Here is a 14,948-nt window from a genome sequence, read left to right on the forward strand (position 1 = left end):
TTGGTGCGTGTGGTAACTTTTCTAAGACTTGTGGTAACTATACTCCTCACCAATAGATAGCACAAACCTACCGCATTTTATTTCTGTGTGTATAGTTTAGGTTTAGAATACTAATAAATAGGACTAATAAATAGTACGTTCGAAAATGGGTGCATATATGCGGGGCGGCAATAAAATGTCCAGCTAAGTTTCTAATCTTGACGAGGTCTACAACTTTACTAAAGACACCAAGTGAAAATTTCCAAATTTTAGTCAAGAAAAATACTTTTCTAACTTTGAATTTTCTTGAAGCACCCACAATGCGAATGGGTTTGTAGAAATTTAGCTTTGGGTTTATTTTGATAGCCCATCAAACGCGTATAATCATCTTGAAATTGGCAACTCTGAATAGTCGAAAGAAATTAAGAAACAAAAACAAATTTATAACTTATTTTGACCAATGAGAGTATACTTCTGTTTATTGTTATTCTAAACCCATAAAATAAGTACTTTCTCTTTACACAAATCAAGTCTTATGAACCATTCTCGATTGTATCACAGCCACAAACAGTCAAAATACATATTGTTGCTTAAATATTTTCAAGTGGAAAGAAATTTCTAGGGGAAAAGAACTATTGGTATATTTGCTGTATTTTACGAATATTCACAAGCATTTGGGCTGCGTTCCGCAGTGTAATTGTTTTCTTTTGTTGCTTCGTCTCATTCGTGGCGAGCACGAATGAAAGTTGCAAATACGCATATTCAATTCACTATTATCCACAGCGCATTGACACGCATTGACGCGTATTCATCCAAATCCGGTAGAATATGTGCTTAAGCACAATGATTATTAAGAGTATTTATATTCGCATTTATTCAGTTTATTCCCCCTAGAGAAACCTACTCTTCTTTTTCGAAAAAAAATTCAACAAAACATACTCGACTCTCGATCTCACTTATAGAAGTGTTGGTGTTGGTAAGTCGATTTCGAGACGATGTTCAAAATACAAATCCGCCTGGCTTCGATTGTACGCATCGCCCAACGATTTGGTTTTATGCAATATTTATTTATTGTAAATTTGTCTACAAATTACAGATTTTTTCCAACCCTCCAACAAACGTTTAATGCACAAAATAAACATAACCTCAATTTCGAAATTTCCGAAATTTGAATGTATTCAGGATAAATTATCCCCACAAAAATCTGTATTGGTTTTGATGCTCATTCAAATTTCGTATGAAAATTGGTTCATCTGAAATTATTCTTATTTTGTGTGTGTGTGTGTGCGCGTGTGTTTATTCATGCCTTTGAATAATGTTGACAAAAAAACATAGCTGTTTACTGATTGGATTGTGTCCCTCCACAACGCTCATCTTATTATACAAGAAACACATAGTTTTGATACTCCAATACAATCATCGTGACAAAATGCACCACACTGCTGACAAATCACCATTGCATTCAACGAACAAGCACAATTTGGTGGCGTATTCTCAACACTTAACGTGTAGTTTTGCAGCGTTGGTTCAACTCTTATATCACTGTATATTATGTCTGAAAACAGAAAATTGAATAAAATAAGCGCAAATCTGGAGATTTATAATTTCATATTCATGTTTACTCTGATTGGTCATTTTTCGGTGCGCAATAGGTTGAGCTGCTGAGTTCGTGTTAACTACTTGTTGCACATCCGAAAGAGTAACATTTTGCGAATCAACGTCGACTGATGCTGGTCTCCCCCGTATGCTGATTGGTATAGCACTTGTTCCACCTTGAATCTGCACATGTGCATTATTATTTTGATATTTTGGTTTTGAAGTCAAACACATACAGTGTGCCGATCAAAATTTTGGGTACGACTAGCGAGCAAAGTTTTATTATGCATAATCAACTTGCAATACATGATTTTGCTAGATAGTACATATACTTTCAAACGCCGTTTGCAACAGTATTTTATAGAAAAAATGGTCGTTTTACCCAAACTTATGATCGGTACTATATATTTAGCAGATAGCAAATTAAACAATGAAAAAAAGCAAACAAATAGAAAACACAAAATATGGCTATGAGATACTAGTATAACAAGACATTATACGTAAATGTAGCTTATTAAATTACAAGTTTAAAAAATGGTTTTGCATTTTTATTATTTGAAAAATATGATAGTAGAACACATAATAATGATAAAGGAGCTAAGGTCAATAAAATGCAGTGAATACATTCACCTAACCTAATATCTATTCCTAAGCGTTACCTCCTAATTATATGTAGCTATGACAATGCTTTACATATTAAAAATTGAACAGTTCAATTAATTTTATTTTAGAGTGTTAGCCACAAAGTCAACATAGCTGCAGCTAATTTGGAGATAACGCTTTGGAACAGATATTACGTTAGCTGAATTTATTCAGTGAATACTATTCACTGATGATAAGAAGCAAATCGACAAACAGTGTGTCACAAACTGCTAATTGTTTAAAAAAGGCTCTAATTTCGAGGTCATTATTGGATCTACAGAAAGGAAAGCAAAATCATACTTGATTCTGTGCTGGAGGTGCGCTCGACGCTCTTGGAGCTGAATGACTACTGCCAGCAATTAAACCGGCTCGTTGCACCAGAATGTATTGGCCATTGGGTGCTGAGCTTGTGCTCCCACTCGCCACGCTACTTGCACTGCTGCTATTCGAATTATCACTGCTATTGAGAATGTGCTGATATGTCGTATGTTGTTGCTGTTTCTAATACAAAGAAAAACAAAGGCACATTTATTTATTGAGTTACGTAGTAATTATATCATTGGCATAATATCGTAATGAATACAAATTATTTTATAAAAAAAATCAAATCAAGAATCATACTTGTTGTTGCTGTTGTTGATTTTGCTGGGCAAACACATGGCGCACTAAAACAGGAGATGGCTGACGTTGGATGAATGTGGTTTTCTTTGGAAATGCGATGCGTGGAGGACCATTTGTTGTCTGTTTATAAAAAAAAGGTAGAAGTATTGTTCACAAAAAATCCACTCAGCAAGAATTCCAAATTGTTCGCAGGAATAATAAGTGGATCATCGCTTTATTATACTATATCTCAATCTAAACTTTCGCTTAGTTTGACATGCTACAAAAATCCAACAGACTCATATATTGCTAATTACCTTGAACATGACTTTGTTTGTTTTGGCAGTTGTTTGTTCGACGTCGGAGATTTTCCTAATGAATTTCGTAACAGTGGTACTTTGTGTGGTAGCTGAGCTTGTGATTTGAACATTTTTTGCAAGCATTGAGGGAGGTGGCCGAAGCTGTGCCTTCAGTTGATGACGATTTGGACTGTTCTGTATGACGGCGCGACAAATTTCATAGCTTCTTTCCAAATTGACAGCACCTGGCGGTGGTCGATCGGTTGTTGTACGACTACCTCGTCCACGTTTTGTAGCTGCGGCGCCTATTGGCTTAGTAGCTACTACAAATATATACATGAGCAATGTTAAAATAAATGTTCAACCGAAAATAATAATGAATTTCACTTACATCCATTGTCTCGATTGTTGAAATTTATAATTGTTGGTTGAATGATTTGCTGTTGCTGTTGCTGTTGTTGTTGCTGTTGTTGTTGTTGTTGTTGTTGTTGTTGTGTTTGTGTTTGTGGTTGTACTTGTTGTTGCAATTGATGTGTTACAAGTTGTCGATGTGAAATTGGTATCTGATACCGGGCTGTGTTTTGTACGCTGTTCAATGTAATATCGAACTCATTAAAATTGAACCGAATAAATGTACTTATTTTTTTTGGATGAGACATTCATGGAAAAGAAAAATGTGAAACAGAACAATCACTCACTTTTCGGCTTGAACAATGGTTGCTGTAGGGGCCTGATTCAGTTGAATTTTGTGCGTGCGTTGAATTGTTCGTGTTGTCAAAGGATGCGTATTGCTTGTATTTGTTTGTGATGATTGTCGTTGCAATTTTGCTTGTACTTGCGATTGCTGCAATTGTATTGTGTTTGCAAAAACGATGCCTCCTTGCATTTTGTTTATGTTTTGTTGTAGCTGCTGCTGTTGAATACTTGGTTTAGTTATTGTTGTTTTTGAACCTTCTCTGATTGTAGTAAAATTTTTGCTGCTCGACGGAGCAAGTGCTAGTTGGAACGATGAATCGGATTGCTGACCTTGTGACTGCTGTGCTATCGAATTTGGTATAGACACCATCGTTGGAACACATACCAATGTATGCTGAAATGGAAATGAAGAAAAACGATAATAAATTTGAATCTTAACTCAACCAATGATAATGAACAAACTGGGATAAAATAAAAATCCAGCTAACTTTAAAATTATTTTCAGTGCCAGGTTGTATATTTACTACAGATGAATTTGTGGTAACAGCAGAAACGGTAGATATTGTAGACATCTCGTTACTGTGATCGCTGTCATTTGAATTATTCGAGTTACCACTAACAACTGTGCTCGTTACCTCCATCTCGGGAGCCATTGATGCATCAAGATCCAATTTCATCTATTGAATAGCATTAATGTGTGTACATCATTCAGAAGAAATATTTCCACACAGGATCCCCATTAGAGCTTTCAACGAACATCGAATGTTCGTTCGCAAAATTTTCCACACCGGGATAATCCTCAACAAGCAACAACATCATTTCCAAAATGATGCTCGTTCAAGCTCCGAGCGCTACGAACGTGCTTACTTCGCGACGCACTTGTTCAATATTGTTGAACATTGCCGTCAAAATGTGCGGTGATGTTGGTTTCGTGTACTCATTGGGACTATCCAGATGATTTTCCCATTTTTGTTCGTTTGTTGAGATAAATGCTGCAAACGAACGGCGTCCGTTGACAGCTCTAATCTCCGTTATTGTTGGTAATAACAAAAATTTGAATAAAAACTTACCTGTTGCGCATTTGTAAGAATTATTGGCTTATTTTTCAAAATTAGTTGCTGTTGCATTTTTTGATATGTTTGCTGAAGATGTCGTTGATCTAATGTCGATTGTTGCAGCTCCGATAGCTCAGCAGCAGTTGGTTGAATTTGCTGTTATAAGAAAATTCATATTTAGTAAAAGTGAAATAGGGATTTTGTAAATTTGTTTCATCACCGTATGATCAATCCATTCATTTCCAATCAATATCTCTTGCATCGGTATAACCTATTTAAAAATCGAATTGTTGGTTTTCATTTTGTGTGGTTGGTTGGAGAAGAAAAAAAACGGACAAACCTCAGAGCTTTCAGTTGGATTGACAATCGCCATCGTGACAGGCACATTTCCAGGAACAGTATCAAAAGCTAGAAAAAAATTGCACATTTAGCCATATTTGTTTGAAAATTTAGTGTCAAATTGTGCGGTTTTTGTTTTCAAAATATGTTTATAGTATTGATGAAAATTGAAGAGTAAGGAATCTGAATAAAATTATTTATAAAGTCTGCTGTGAAACTATCATTACTATTGCTTTAATTCGTTTGGTCGTGCATATAATGAAAGTACAAACCTCCACCATCGCTACTAATTTCGCCCGATTCAATAATATAACTTTGCGCATCATTGAACTTTTGATCCAGGTCCAAGTTTTGAATAGTTGGTTCAAGTTCTTCAACATTTGTGTCGGCACTATTGTCACCACTACTATCATCACATATTGTCATGCTGCTTCCAATCAACAAATTATTGCCGTCCACACCAACGTCTAACATGTTTGTACTTGTTTTATTGTCAAAATCCCAGTGGTGCTGCCAAAGATTAGAGATTTTACAATTGGTTTTTTTTCACAACATTAGTTAGATATTAAAGCATTCAAATTAAGTTTGAAACTCATATTTGAAATCGTCATTGTATAAACATACCTTGGGGGATGAGGTTGACTGTTTGTCGTCATCATTTACATTAGATTCGATGATTTGATCGCTGATTAGGCATTGATCTATGTCGTCCGAACTCAAGTCTAAGTTATCAGCATTGTGTGCTAAAATAGAACAAATGTGGAAGAAAATGTGTAAAAAGGGTTATATCCACATTTATGCGCAGATGACCATGTTTTAAATTTACTTCATTAGTGGCATAAATTACCTGTATCCATTGGTGTATCTGGACCATTGTTCACACCCATTGACATATCATCAATCATTGCCATTTCATTACAATCTATATCCAACTGATAATCATAGACTGGGTCAGACTGTTGATCACTTGTCTCTTCTATGAATTCATTTGCGTCCCTTTCGATCGGAGCATCAGGATCATCGCGATCGTCCTTCAATGGCATGTGACAGATATAATTATTATTTAGACATGCATTGGATGGATTTAACTAAACAAATTGCAAACACTCACCGAAATCACAATGATAGATGGTGAATTTCGTGGATTTTCTTCAATAATTTCTTCAACACCCTCAATCATACTATCATCGATTGAATCAGTTTGTGTAATGAGGACATGATCATCGCCACTGTAAAAACCAAATTAAGATCATGAATTATTATGTTCATTTGAAATTAATATTAATTGATTTTCCTACATTATTGCATCATCTATCGCTATTCCAACATCTGGAGGTGGTGCTTTAACGGTCGAGATGGAAATAGTATGTTTTAAATTGCCACTTCTATCAGATCTATTAAATTCAGGATTTGTCACGGTGTGTGCATGTATACTTATACTAGTTTCAACAGGATGCTGTTGTATCTAAGAGAAAATATATCAATATTCAATGGTGAGTGACGGGGTTGCTTGAAAAATCATTGAATGAATTATTCATTGGCTATTGTGCCTGTGTCTATACCTGTGCTCGCTGTGTTTGAGATTCACGTAACATTTTTAGATTGATCGCAGACATTGTGATGGCATTCGATATTTTCGGTGATTCGTTGCTACTGGAAACAAGTGCAGTGAAATCGTTCAATTTGGTCAGCTTATTCGTAATGTTTTCTGGGCTAAATGATCGTGTTGCGGACCGTTTTCCAAATGTTATTGTATGATCCGATGATGACATCGGAATGAGTTCTATATCCGCCGGAATGTCATGTGGTATTGATTTCCCTACCGCATTCTCATCCCTTCGAATGATCTCGATGTCTGGATAGTTCGATAATGAACCGCTCTCATTACGATTAAATGGCTTATTGATAATTTTGTATATGGTTCGGTCGCTCGTACTTTCGTCACTATCTTTAATAATTTTAGTTTTCGTCGATAATACGTCGGACGCCAATGATTTGATTACAGTCTATAAAATAAACCCATACAGTTAAAAATTGGTCATATAAAAAATAAAAGTGTTTTGTTTGCAAAACGGTTTCGGAAAGTCCAAGTGAAACGATTGATTTAATCAATGTATTTTGTTTTGAAAAAAAAAAAATTCGACAAACCTTTGTGAAGTGCTTTGTTTCGCTAGTCATAATTGGCATGATCGTTGGTCCAATCACCTTAACAGATGTAACTTTTTCAGAATTTTGTATTGGATGTGTCAGTGTAACCATTTCTTGACTGTGCATTTTACCAGCACTCAGTGAACTATTGACATTGGAGCCGGACGATGAAATTAGTGAACGTGTCACAGCACCAATACGAACTTTTTTCTGCGATTGAAGCATATTTGTACCAATAATTGGATAGTTGTTTGGATTTTTCACTATACGTCCACTACTTGTCGTGTAGTTATTTGATACAGATGCTGAAGGAATTTCATCCGACTGCTGTGATTCGTGAATAGTTTTTAAACTGATGGTTGTTTTCAGTAGAGGTCGATCCGTACTATTTGTCAAAATTTTTTGCTTTTCATTAGCAGAATTGGTTTGTTGAACTGTTTGGTAGCTAACTGCCGGTCGAGATCGAAGTGTAAGATCATTTTTGTTTTTCATGTCTGAATTTTTCATAGCTGATTGCGTGGATGGTGATTTTCGTTTATTTTTTGCATCCGGAACCGTACTAACTATTGTCACCGATTCTTTTAACAGACCACTTGTTTTTGTTGCAGCGACGTTTTTGTGGGACACACTTCGCTTTGAACTAATTCGATTCGTTAGCTTTGCTTTGGTACTTTTTGTACCCCAAATCGGTTCGAAATGTTTCAATTTCCATGGGTCTAATTTTATTTTCTCTTTTTCAGCTTCGGTACGTAACTTCAGCTGATTTTCTGGTGTGAATTCTCCATCGGCTAATCGTTCCTTCCATTCTAAGCAAGCACGCGTGAAAAATTCATTAGTTAAACTAGACGAGTTCAGTCTTATAGTTTCTGTTTCGTTATCGATCACCGGACGATCAACGCTCGGCAACAGTTGAACTAATTTGTATTGATAAAGCGGTGGTAGCGCGTTAAATGTATCCTTATTCAATAGATCACGTAAATTGAAGCTAACCAAAATCGAGTCTGGCGTTTCGAGGTCGATGCAACCTTCGCGAGTTTGCTCAATTTGAGCAGCAGTTGACAATTTTTTGTTTGTTCGACGCCTTGGTTTAATACTAAAGCCGGGAATTGAAGCCAACACCTCGCGCATCGTAGACACTGGATACTCTCCACCTTTCCTTGTTTGTAGCAATTTCTGCGGTTGTTTCTACACAATAAAAAAAACGATACAACGTTTTAGGACTGGTAATCGAACGGAGGAATTTGAACAAGGGGCAAATACTTACGTTCCCATAACTTAGACCTGAATCTTTATCGGTTGTTGTATGCGAAACTAGCGGTGATGTCGATGATCTTATATTTATCAGTTTACGACTTTTGGGCGGTGTTATATTTATGATTTTCCTATTTTTGGGGAATCCATCTACGTTGTCGGACTTAATCACATCATTATTTAGACTTGATGATTCTGAATAGAGCACATCATCCTCGTCCAATCCATTACAATGCTCTACAGTACCCAGAGGATCTACCTCTTGTTGTGACGTTGGTATCACATCACATTCCATGATGTATTTATAACTGATCGGATCCAAAGTCTGAAAATATTCGGTTTTTTTAATATACAGAAACCATTCGTTGTCATTCAATCAAATTGAACAAACTTAGCATGCACTTTAATGAATAAATTCAAAGAACATCTAAACTGAGTTTTCTGCGAACAACATCACTTTTACGCTAACAGCAATTCGTACACGAACGAGTCAGTGTGACGGTTGGTGTGAGCGAGACAGGATTTGACAGAAAACAATTTGGTTGTATCAGTTTAAATGTTCGTTGTGTGTATTGTCTACATTTTTGTAGTTTCGGAAATGATGTATGTGAATGCATTTTTTAAAATCCCGATTGGGAAACGTTTCTCTTGAGAAAAAAATGCGTCAATGAGACACAGATATTCAACAATCAAATCAAATTGCGCTGCCGATTTCATTACATGGGCCTAGGCCTCCAGCAAGTCAATTCAATAAGAAATCGAACCTAAAATTGTTGGACCTATTCTTCATCAACGAAGATTTGCGATGCTACTAAACTGTTACTGACGGAGAAAATCGACCTTTGTTGAACCACCCATTTTGTTGATTGAATTTGAATGGCATCCGATCAACAATGGTTTTGACAACCAGAATAACAGAGTATTCAAATTCAAACGGGTTGATAATCAACCGTTGATTATCAGCGCATGAATGAATATTTTGTTGCCGTCAACTTCGATGACTTATTCGCAAACAAATCACTTGCGGTGAAGATGTCATCCTTCACGATGTGCTAGCGAAAGCCATTCAAGTTCCAACGTATTTCCGCAAGAACAACCAAAAATGCCCATGGAAGAATCGTGAGCTTCAGTGGCTTAAAAACAGGAGGAAAAAAGCGTGAAATTACTATTCATTGATAACGGACAAGCAGCCATTTGAAGAATTGCACGGATCTATACAATCAATATGTCGAAAAATATGTTAACTCTAAGAAGAGCACTGATAACATACCAAAAACCACGCGATTCGGCGACACCAAGACATCCAGCGAATCTGAGGAAGCAAATTTATTTGCCGACTTCTTCGGAAGCAATTACTCCACCTCTACAACACCGAATAATCAACCGTCACTTCAGTCTGAGAACGCCTCTTGTTTCCAGCTTTACTTTGATTTTGTCATGACCAAAATGACGAAGGTCAATACAAAGAAATGTGTTGGACCAAACGGTATTCATCCCTTGATATTAAAGGAGTGTGCTTCAACGCTTGCTAGTCCGTTGACTTCAATCGCTTTCATCCAAGCACCGGTTCGGATATAGAAATGTGCAAGATAAATATGCAAAGCATAGACGCGTACGGACGACCGTGCGACGAACGTATCAACGGGCGATCGTGCATTGCGAGACGTGTGTGTATAAATACAGTATACAGCAAACAACGATGGCTCTGGTGATACGTCCGTCGCACGGTCGTCCGTATGCGTCCATGCTTTGCATATTTATACAGTATAGAACATCTAGGTAAACATATTTCTATGTCCGAACCGGTGCTTGCTTTCATCCGGCATATTTGCTAACGAATGGAAGCGATCGAGTGTATCGACCATATTCAAGAAGGGCACGGAAACATCAAACATTGAAAACTACAGATGCATAGCAAAACTTTTTAGCCAACAAATCTAACCAACGATCGCTAAATTCTTCGAGCAACTCGACAACTTAAATTTGCTTGAAATTGTTCGTGATCGCATCTCGCCCAACCAACATGGATTTATGAAAGGTCGATCTACAGCATCAAACCTATCCGAGTGGTTTGAACATTGGAGCTCAAGTTGATGTCCTGTACACGGACTTTACGAAAGCCTTTGATCGTTTTACAGCATCTTGATTCAAAAATTGAGGACATTCAATCTACCTCAAAATTTGCGGACATCGCCTGGAGAATCGTGTTCAATTCGTCAAACATGAAACAAGTGAATCGGACGTTTTTACAGCTTCATCGGGTGTCCCTCCGATGTTCCTGCTGTTTATCAACGACATCGTGTATCAAATGCCCCCAGACATCATGATATTATTGTTTGTTGATGACATCAAAATTGCCAAAATCACCAAATCTCAACAGAGATTCAGAGTTACTACAGCAAGCCATTGACAATCTGAAACATTGGTGTGACGTGAATCTGCTGCAACCATTGGTGTGACGTGAATCTGCTACAAGAAACGTCAGCATTTGAATATAAGCTACACCTATGGTGACCACACCTTCGACGAAGTGACTGAACACAAGGACATCAAAGACAGAAAACTATCATTAGTCAAACATATTGACATGGTCACTTCGAAGGCAACGGCTGCACTTGGCTTTGTCAAACGCTTCATCTATGACATTACTGTCACCACACTAAAGTCACTGTATTTCGCATTGGTTCAATCTCACCTCGATTACTGCGCCATGGTGTGGCTTTTATTCCACAAAATGTACGCTCGTCGAGAAAACCCATCCGTTGTTGTCGGACTTGAACATGATCAATCTTCGCCGTCGACGAGTCAACTCGTCATTGACCTTCTTCTACGACATCATCAATGGAAACGCAAACTGTCCTTCAGTTCGTGACAAAGTCTCACTTAATTATGGACGTACATTGAGACACAGCGAACATTTCAAGGTCAATGATAAACATATGAAACATTGGTGCGTGAGGATCCAATTTCACAAATTTGCAAAATGGCGAACATGGTGCCGGAACTGTTCACAACAGCTACCTCGAAGGCGAATTTTGCATCATCGGTTCGCAGAACAACGGACACCACTTTTGAATCGCTATGCAAACTCAAATGACTACCTGGCCACTCAGTCAATTTCTCATCCAGGTAACCTCATCCGAACCTCGATCTCGACCTAGACGAATCCACCAAAGACAACGCAGCATATTGCCCGTGTATCACACTTTAATTGGAATGCTGCTAAATAAAACCAACGTGAAAGTGGCTAGGATCCCAAACTCAAACTACCCGTTCTGGATTCAACTCATCGTAGCAATCAGTGACACACGATACTAATTTTCATTCAGAACGACTGACGAATTGTTTTCTTACATTCCCCCTATATGTATAGAAATAATGATACCTATCTGTGATTTTTACATTTATATGTTGTCAATTTGATATTGATCTGTGTTGTAGCCATCCATTGAGTTGGCGAACTAATATTCCAAATTCTATTCAATTTTGAATAAATTGCCAAATAGCAAGCCTCGATTTCATGTATTACTTTACATTAAAGCCGTCAAATGACTGCTGCTAGCGACGTCTCACTGCGACAACGTCAACTACAGTATACACCGTGCACTTCTTCTTTTTCTTCTTCTTAACTTATGCCACTTTTTTCTGTTGTGAGTATGAAGCTTACGTTGTCGCAGTGAGATGTCGCTTCAGCACCATATGGAAAAAGAAATCAAGACTCGCCAAATAGCATCGAATGCTCTGTTATGTTTCATCATGGTTTAATGATAAACTCAGAGCACTCTGCAATCAACATGGATCTGCCTAAACCGACGTAAAACTTTTCGTCAATTTATTTACTGGTATTTATTAGCCTCACATAGCCTTTGTCCCTCTGGAAACGTTTAACAAAGGTTATCTTGGACCGTTTGTATCTGACTACAATCAAGCATTTCCATCTTTGTTGTATGACTATGTTTTTGATTTCATGTCCTACTTGTGTAAATGCTGAAAAAAATACGAACACAGCCAGGTTTTTAACGAGGCGAGAATTGATTGTTATTGTTAATCATTGTAAATTATTATAGATTGATGTAACAGACTTGCACTATTTCCCAGTCAAAACTATTCTATTATATTCAGCCAGAGCTTGGCGGAATAAAAATAAAAAAATAAAAATTAAATAAATTTTTTTTTATGAATTTCGACCTGAAAATTGTTTTGAATACGTTTCAAATTTTGTTTGTTGACACCTCTAAACATCTCTTAATCCGTTCCGCGGAAAAAATCGAGTATCCCACAAATGAAATGTTCCAATATTTTACGTAAACTTTTCCGATTTTCTCTAACAATTTCTTTACAATTTTCAAGCTATTTTCTTAACAATTTAACAACAATTTTGAGCGATTTGATTCAACAATTTTTGGAGGCACTAGATATCAGCAAACCAATCATCCAATTGCATATGATTTAGTTGCAATTTTTAATTAGCAGACATGTTGCATGGGTCTTTTTCATAAACAAAAAATAAGATCATATTTTAACTTCTTCTTCTTTTTCCAATCAGATGGAGATGCATCGTTAACTCCTTCATTAATTTATTTCAAACACATTCAACTGTTCCCACTAGCCAGCCAAATATTGCACGTGTATGTGTGTATTTAATATAAATCGGTATAAAATCGTAGTGTGCATAGATGGGCACTCATTGTGTTTGGAACTGTTGAACCAATAAATTTTAAATTGTGTAAGATTTTCAGGCCAAAAATCACTTTCATTTTCTTTTGTCGCCAAACACATCCGTTGTTATATTTGATAATTTGTTTATTTCCTCTCGTGGATAATTTGCATTTGAAAACAACAGTATTTCACATGCTAATTCAATGCCCATCAACTGTATTGACCATGCAATCTTTTACCGAAAAAAAATACCAACTGACATTATATATTTTTGTACATGGGCGATTTGGTGTACGATTTGTTTTTGGTACGCTCGATTTGTATTAGAACTATAGCGGCGTCTAAAGAAAAATGAAGCCACAGATAATAAGTGCAGCTGAGTGTTTCAGCAATGACATCTTCTTCCTTAGTCTGTGTTTCGAATCAATTCGGTTGCTATTTACTCGAATTTTGTGTTTTCAACACTTTTCTTTATTTTAATGAGTAATTTAGATGAGGAAAATTGTGAAAATGAATTACACTACGAAAACTAACATTTGAATCGAATGACCAACTGCACCTTAAACTTCACACTCGAAAATGGAAGTCCCGAATATTTATTGCTTTTGCGAAACTTTTGGATTTTTCTTTTGTTATTCCTTTAATTTTCATATTAACAACATAAAACTGAAATTCAATGCACTATTTTTCAATATTTGAACAAAAAAAGTCACTTTTTCATCGATTTGACAATACTCATAAACATAACATTCGATATGCAGACATCATTGAGTGTATTTTTCCCGTAACTCACTCAAAATTATTCAACTAAATAAACTGCATATATTATCGAATAGTTTAGTAAAAATCCTTTGATTTTTTTTATCAACAATAAAATTTCACATCACAAGCAAGCACTTTTAGTTTATACTTCAACTAGAGGTATACGCAATACATGTTTGTAATCAAAAAACTAAATTCTCATCACAATTTTTTTTTTGAAATTTGTTTGATACTCTTTTTTTATTCGCTTTGCATTTTAAATGTTTGTAAGAATATACAATAATGTATGTTGTATTTGTCTCTTTCTCGATTGTTTGGTTTTCTTTTCGCTGGGATATTCAATTTGGTACTATTCAGAAGTTTACGACATTTTGCACAATTTTTGTTTCTTCTTCTCTACGTTTGTATGTATATTTATTTGCGTTTGCATGAATGTGCGAGCAAAAAAAAGAAGAAAAAAATCTATTTTTCTCATTATTCTGCTCGTGTTCAAGTTGTGTTGAAGGCTTGTTTTCATTGGTCGAACATAGTGTACATGTGTGCGTGCGATTGTATCAAAATACATACATGTTTCAGTCATTGTATCCCGAGTGAGCGTGCGTTTGATGAATGTGTATTGGATTTTATTTCTTTCGATGAAGAATGAAACGCAAATATTCACCAACATATTGTGATTGACAGCTGGTTGATTGGACTATGACCATCCAGATGGCGACAGCAAGCCATATGATTGCTTTTATTCCAATTTAACAATATTTGGCAAGATTTTCATCGAAGTAAAAGCAATAAAATCGTTTATTTCGAAATGAAAATGTAAAACTTTCTTTTGTTTGGAATAAAACAAATAGAAAAAAGCATTTTGGTTGAAATCTGATTTATTCCACATACAGGTTGCAGCGCCTACAGTGGTTGCTTCGTACGT

General features: G+C 36.2%; 1 protein-coding gene across 5 annotated transcripts; it reads right to left on the reverse strand.

Moving 5' to 3' along the window:
- Positions 1-1,000: 1,000 nt before the first annotated feature.
- LOC129570879 (polycomb protein Asx) lies at positions 1,001-14,658 on the reverse strand. 5 transcript variants are annotated; one of them, XM_055450603.1, is made up of 20 exons: positions 13,824-14,658; positions 8,619-8,930; positions 7,355-8,539; positions 6,769-7,212; positions 6,505-6,671; positions 6,318-6,435; positions 6,054-6,237; positions 5,831-5,949; positions 5,479-5,716; positions 5,208-5,275; positions 5,088-5,138; positions 4,883-5,023; positions 4,301-4,489; positions 3,815-4,206; positions 3,508-3,704; positions 3,135-3,439; positions 2,839-2,958; positions 2,518-2,718; positions 1,602-1,758; positions 1,001-1,534 (listed from the first exon to the last, which is right to left on the reverse strand). In XM_055450603.1, the coding sequence occupies exons 2-20, from the start codon at positions 8,898-8,900 to the stop codon at positions 1,350-1,352; spliced, it is 4,743 nt and encodes a 1,580-aa protein (XP_055306578.1). In that variant the 5' UTR covers positions 8,901-8,930; positions 13,824-14,658; the 3' UTR covers positions 1,001-1,349. The 5 variants fall into 5 exon arrangements, 4 of the variants coding, with proteins under 4 accessions (XP_055306578.1, XP_055306580.1, XP_055306577.1 ...); XM_055450605.1 differs by having other exon boundaries at positions 13,799-14,658; XM_055450602.1 differs by lacking the exon at positions 13,824-14,658 and adding an exon at positions 9,876-10,324 and having other exon boundaries at positions 6,505-6,662.
- Between the last annotated feature and the right edge of the window lie 290 nt (positions 14,659-14,948).

This window comes from Sitodiplosis mosellana, unplaced genomic scaffold (assembly GCF_009176505.1).
Source record: "Sitodiplosis mosellana isolate CC-2019 unplaced genomic scaffold, AAFC_SMos_1.0 Smas_scaffold_501, whole genome shotgun sequence".
NCBI classification, from domain to species: domain Eukaryota; kingdom Metazoa; phylum Arthropoda; class Insecta; order Diptera; family Cecidomyiidae; genus Sitodiplosis; species Sitodiplosis mosellana.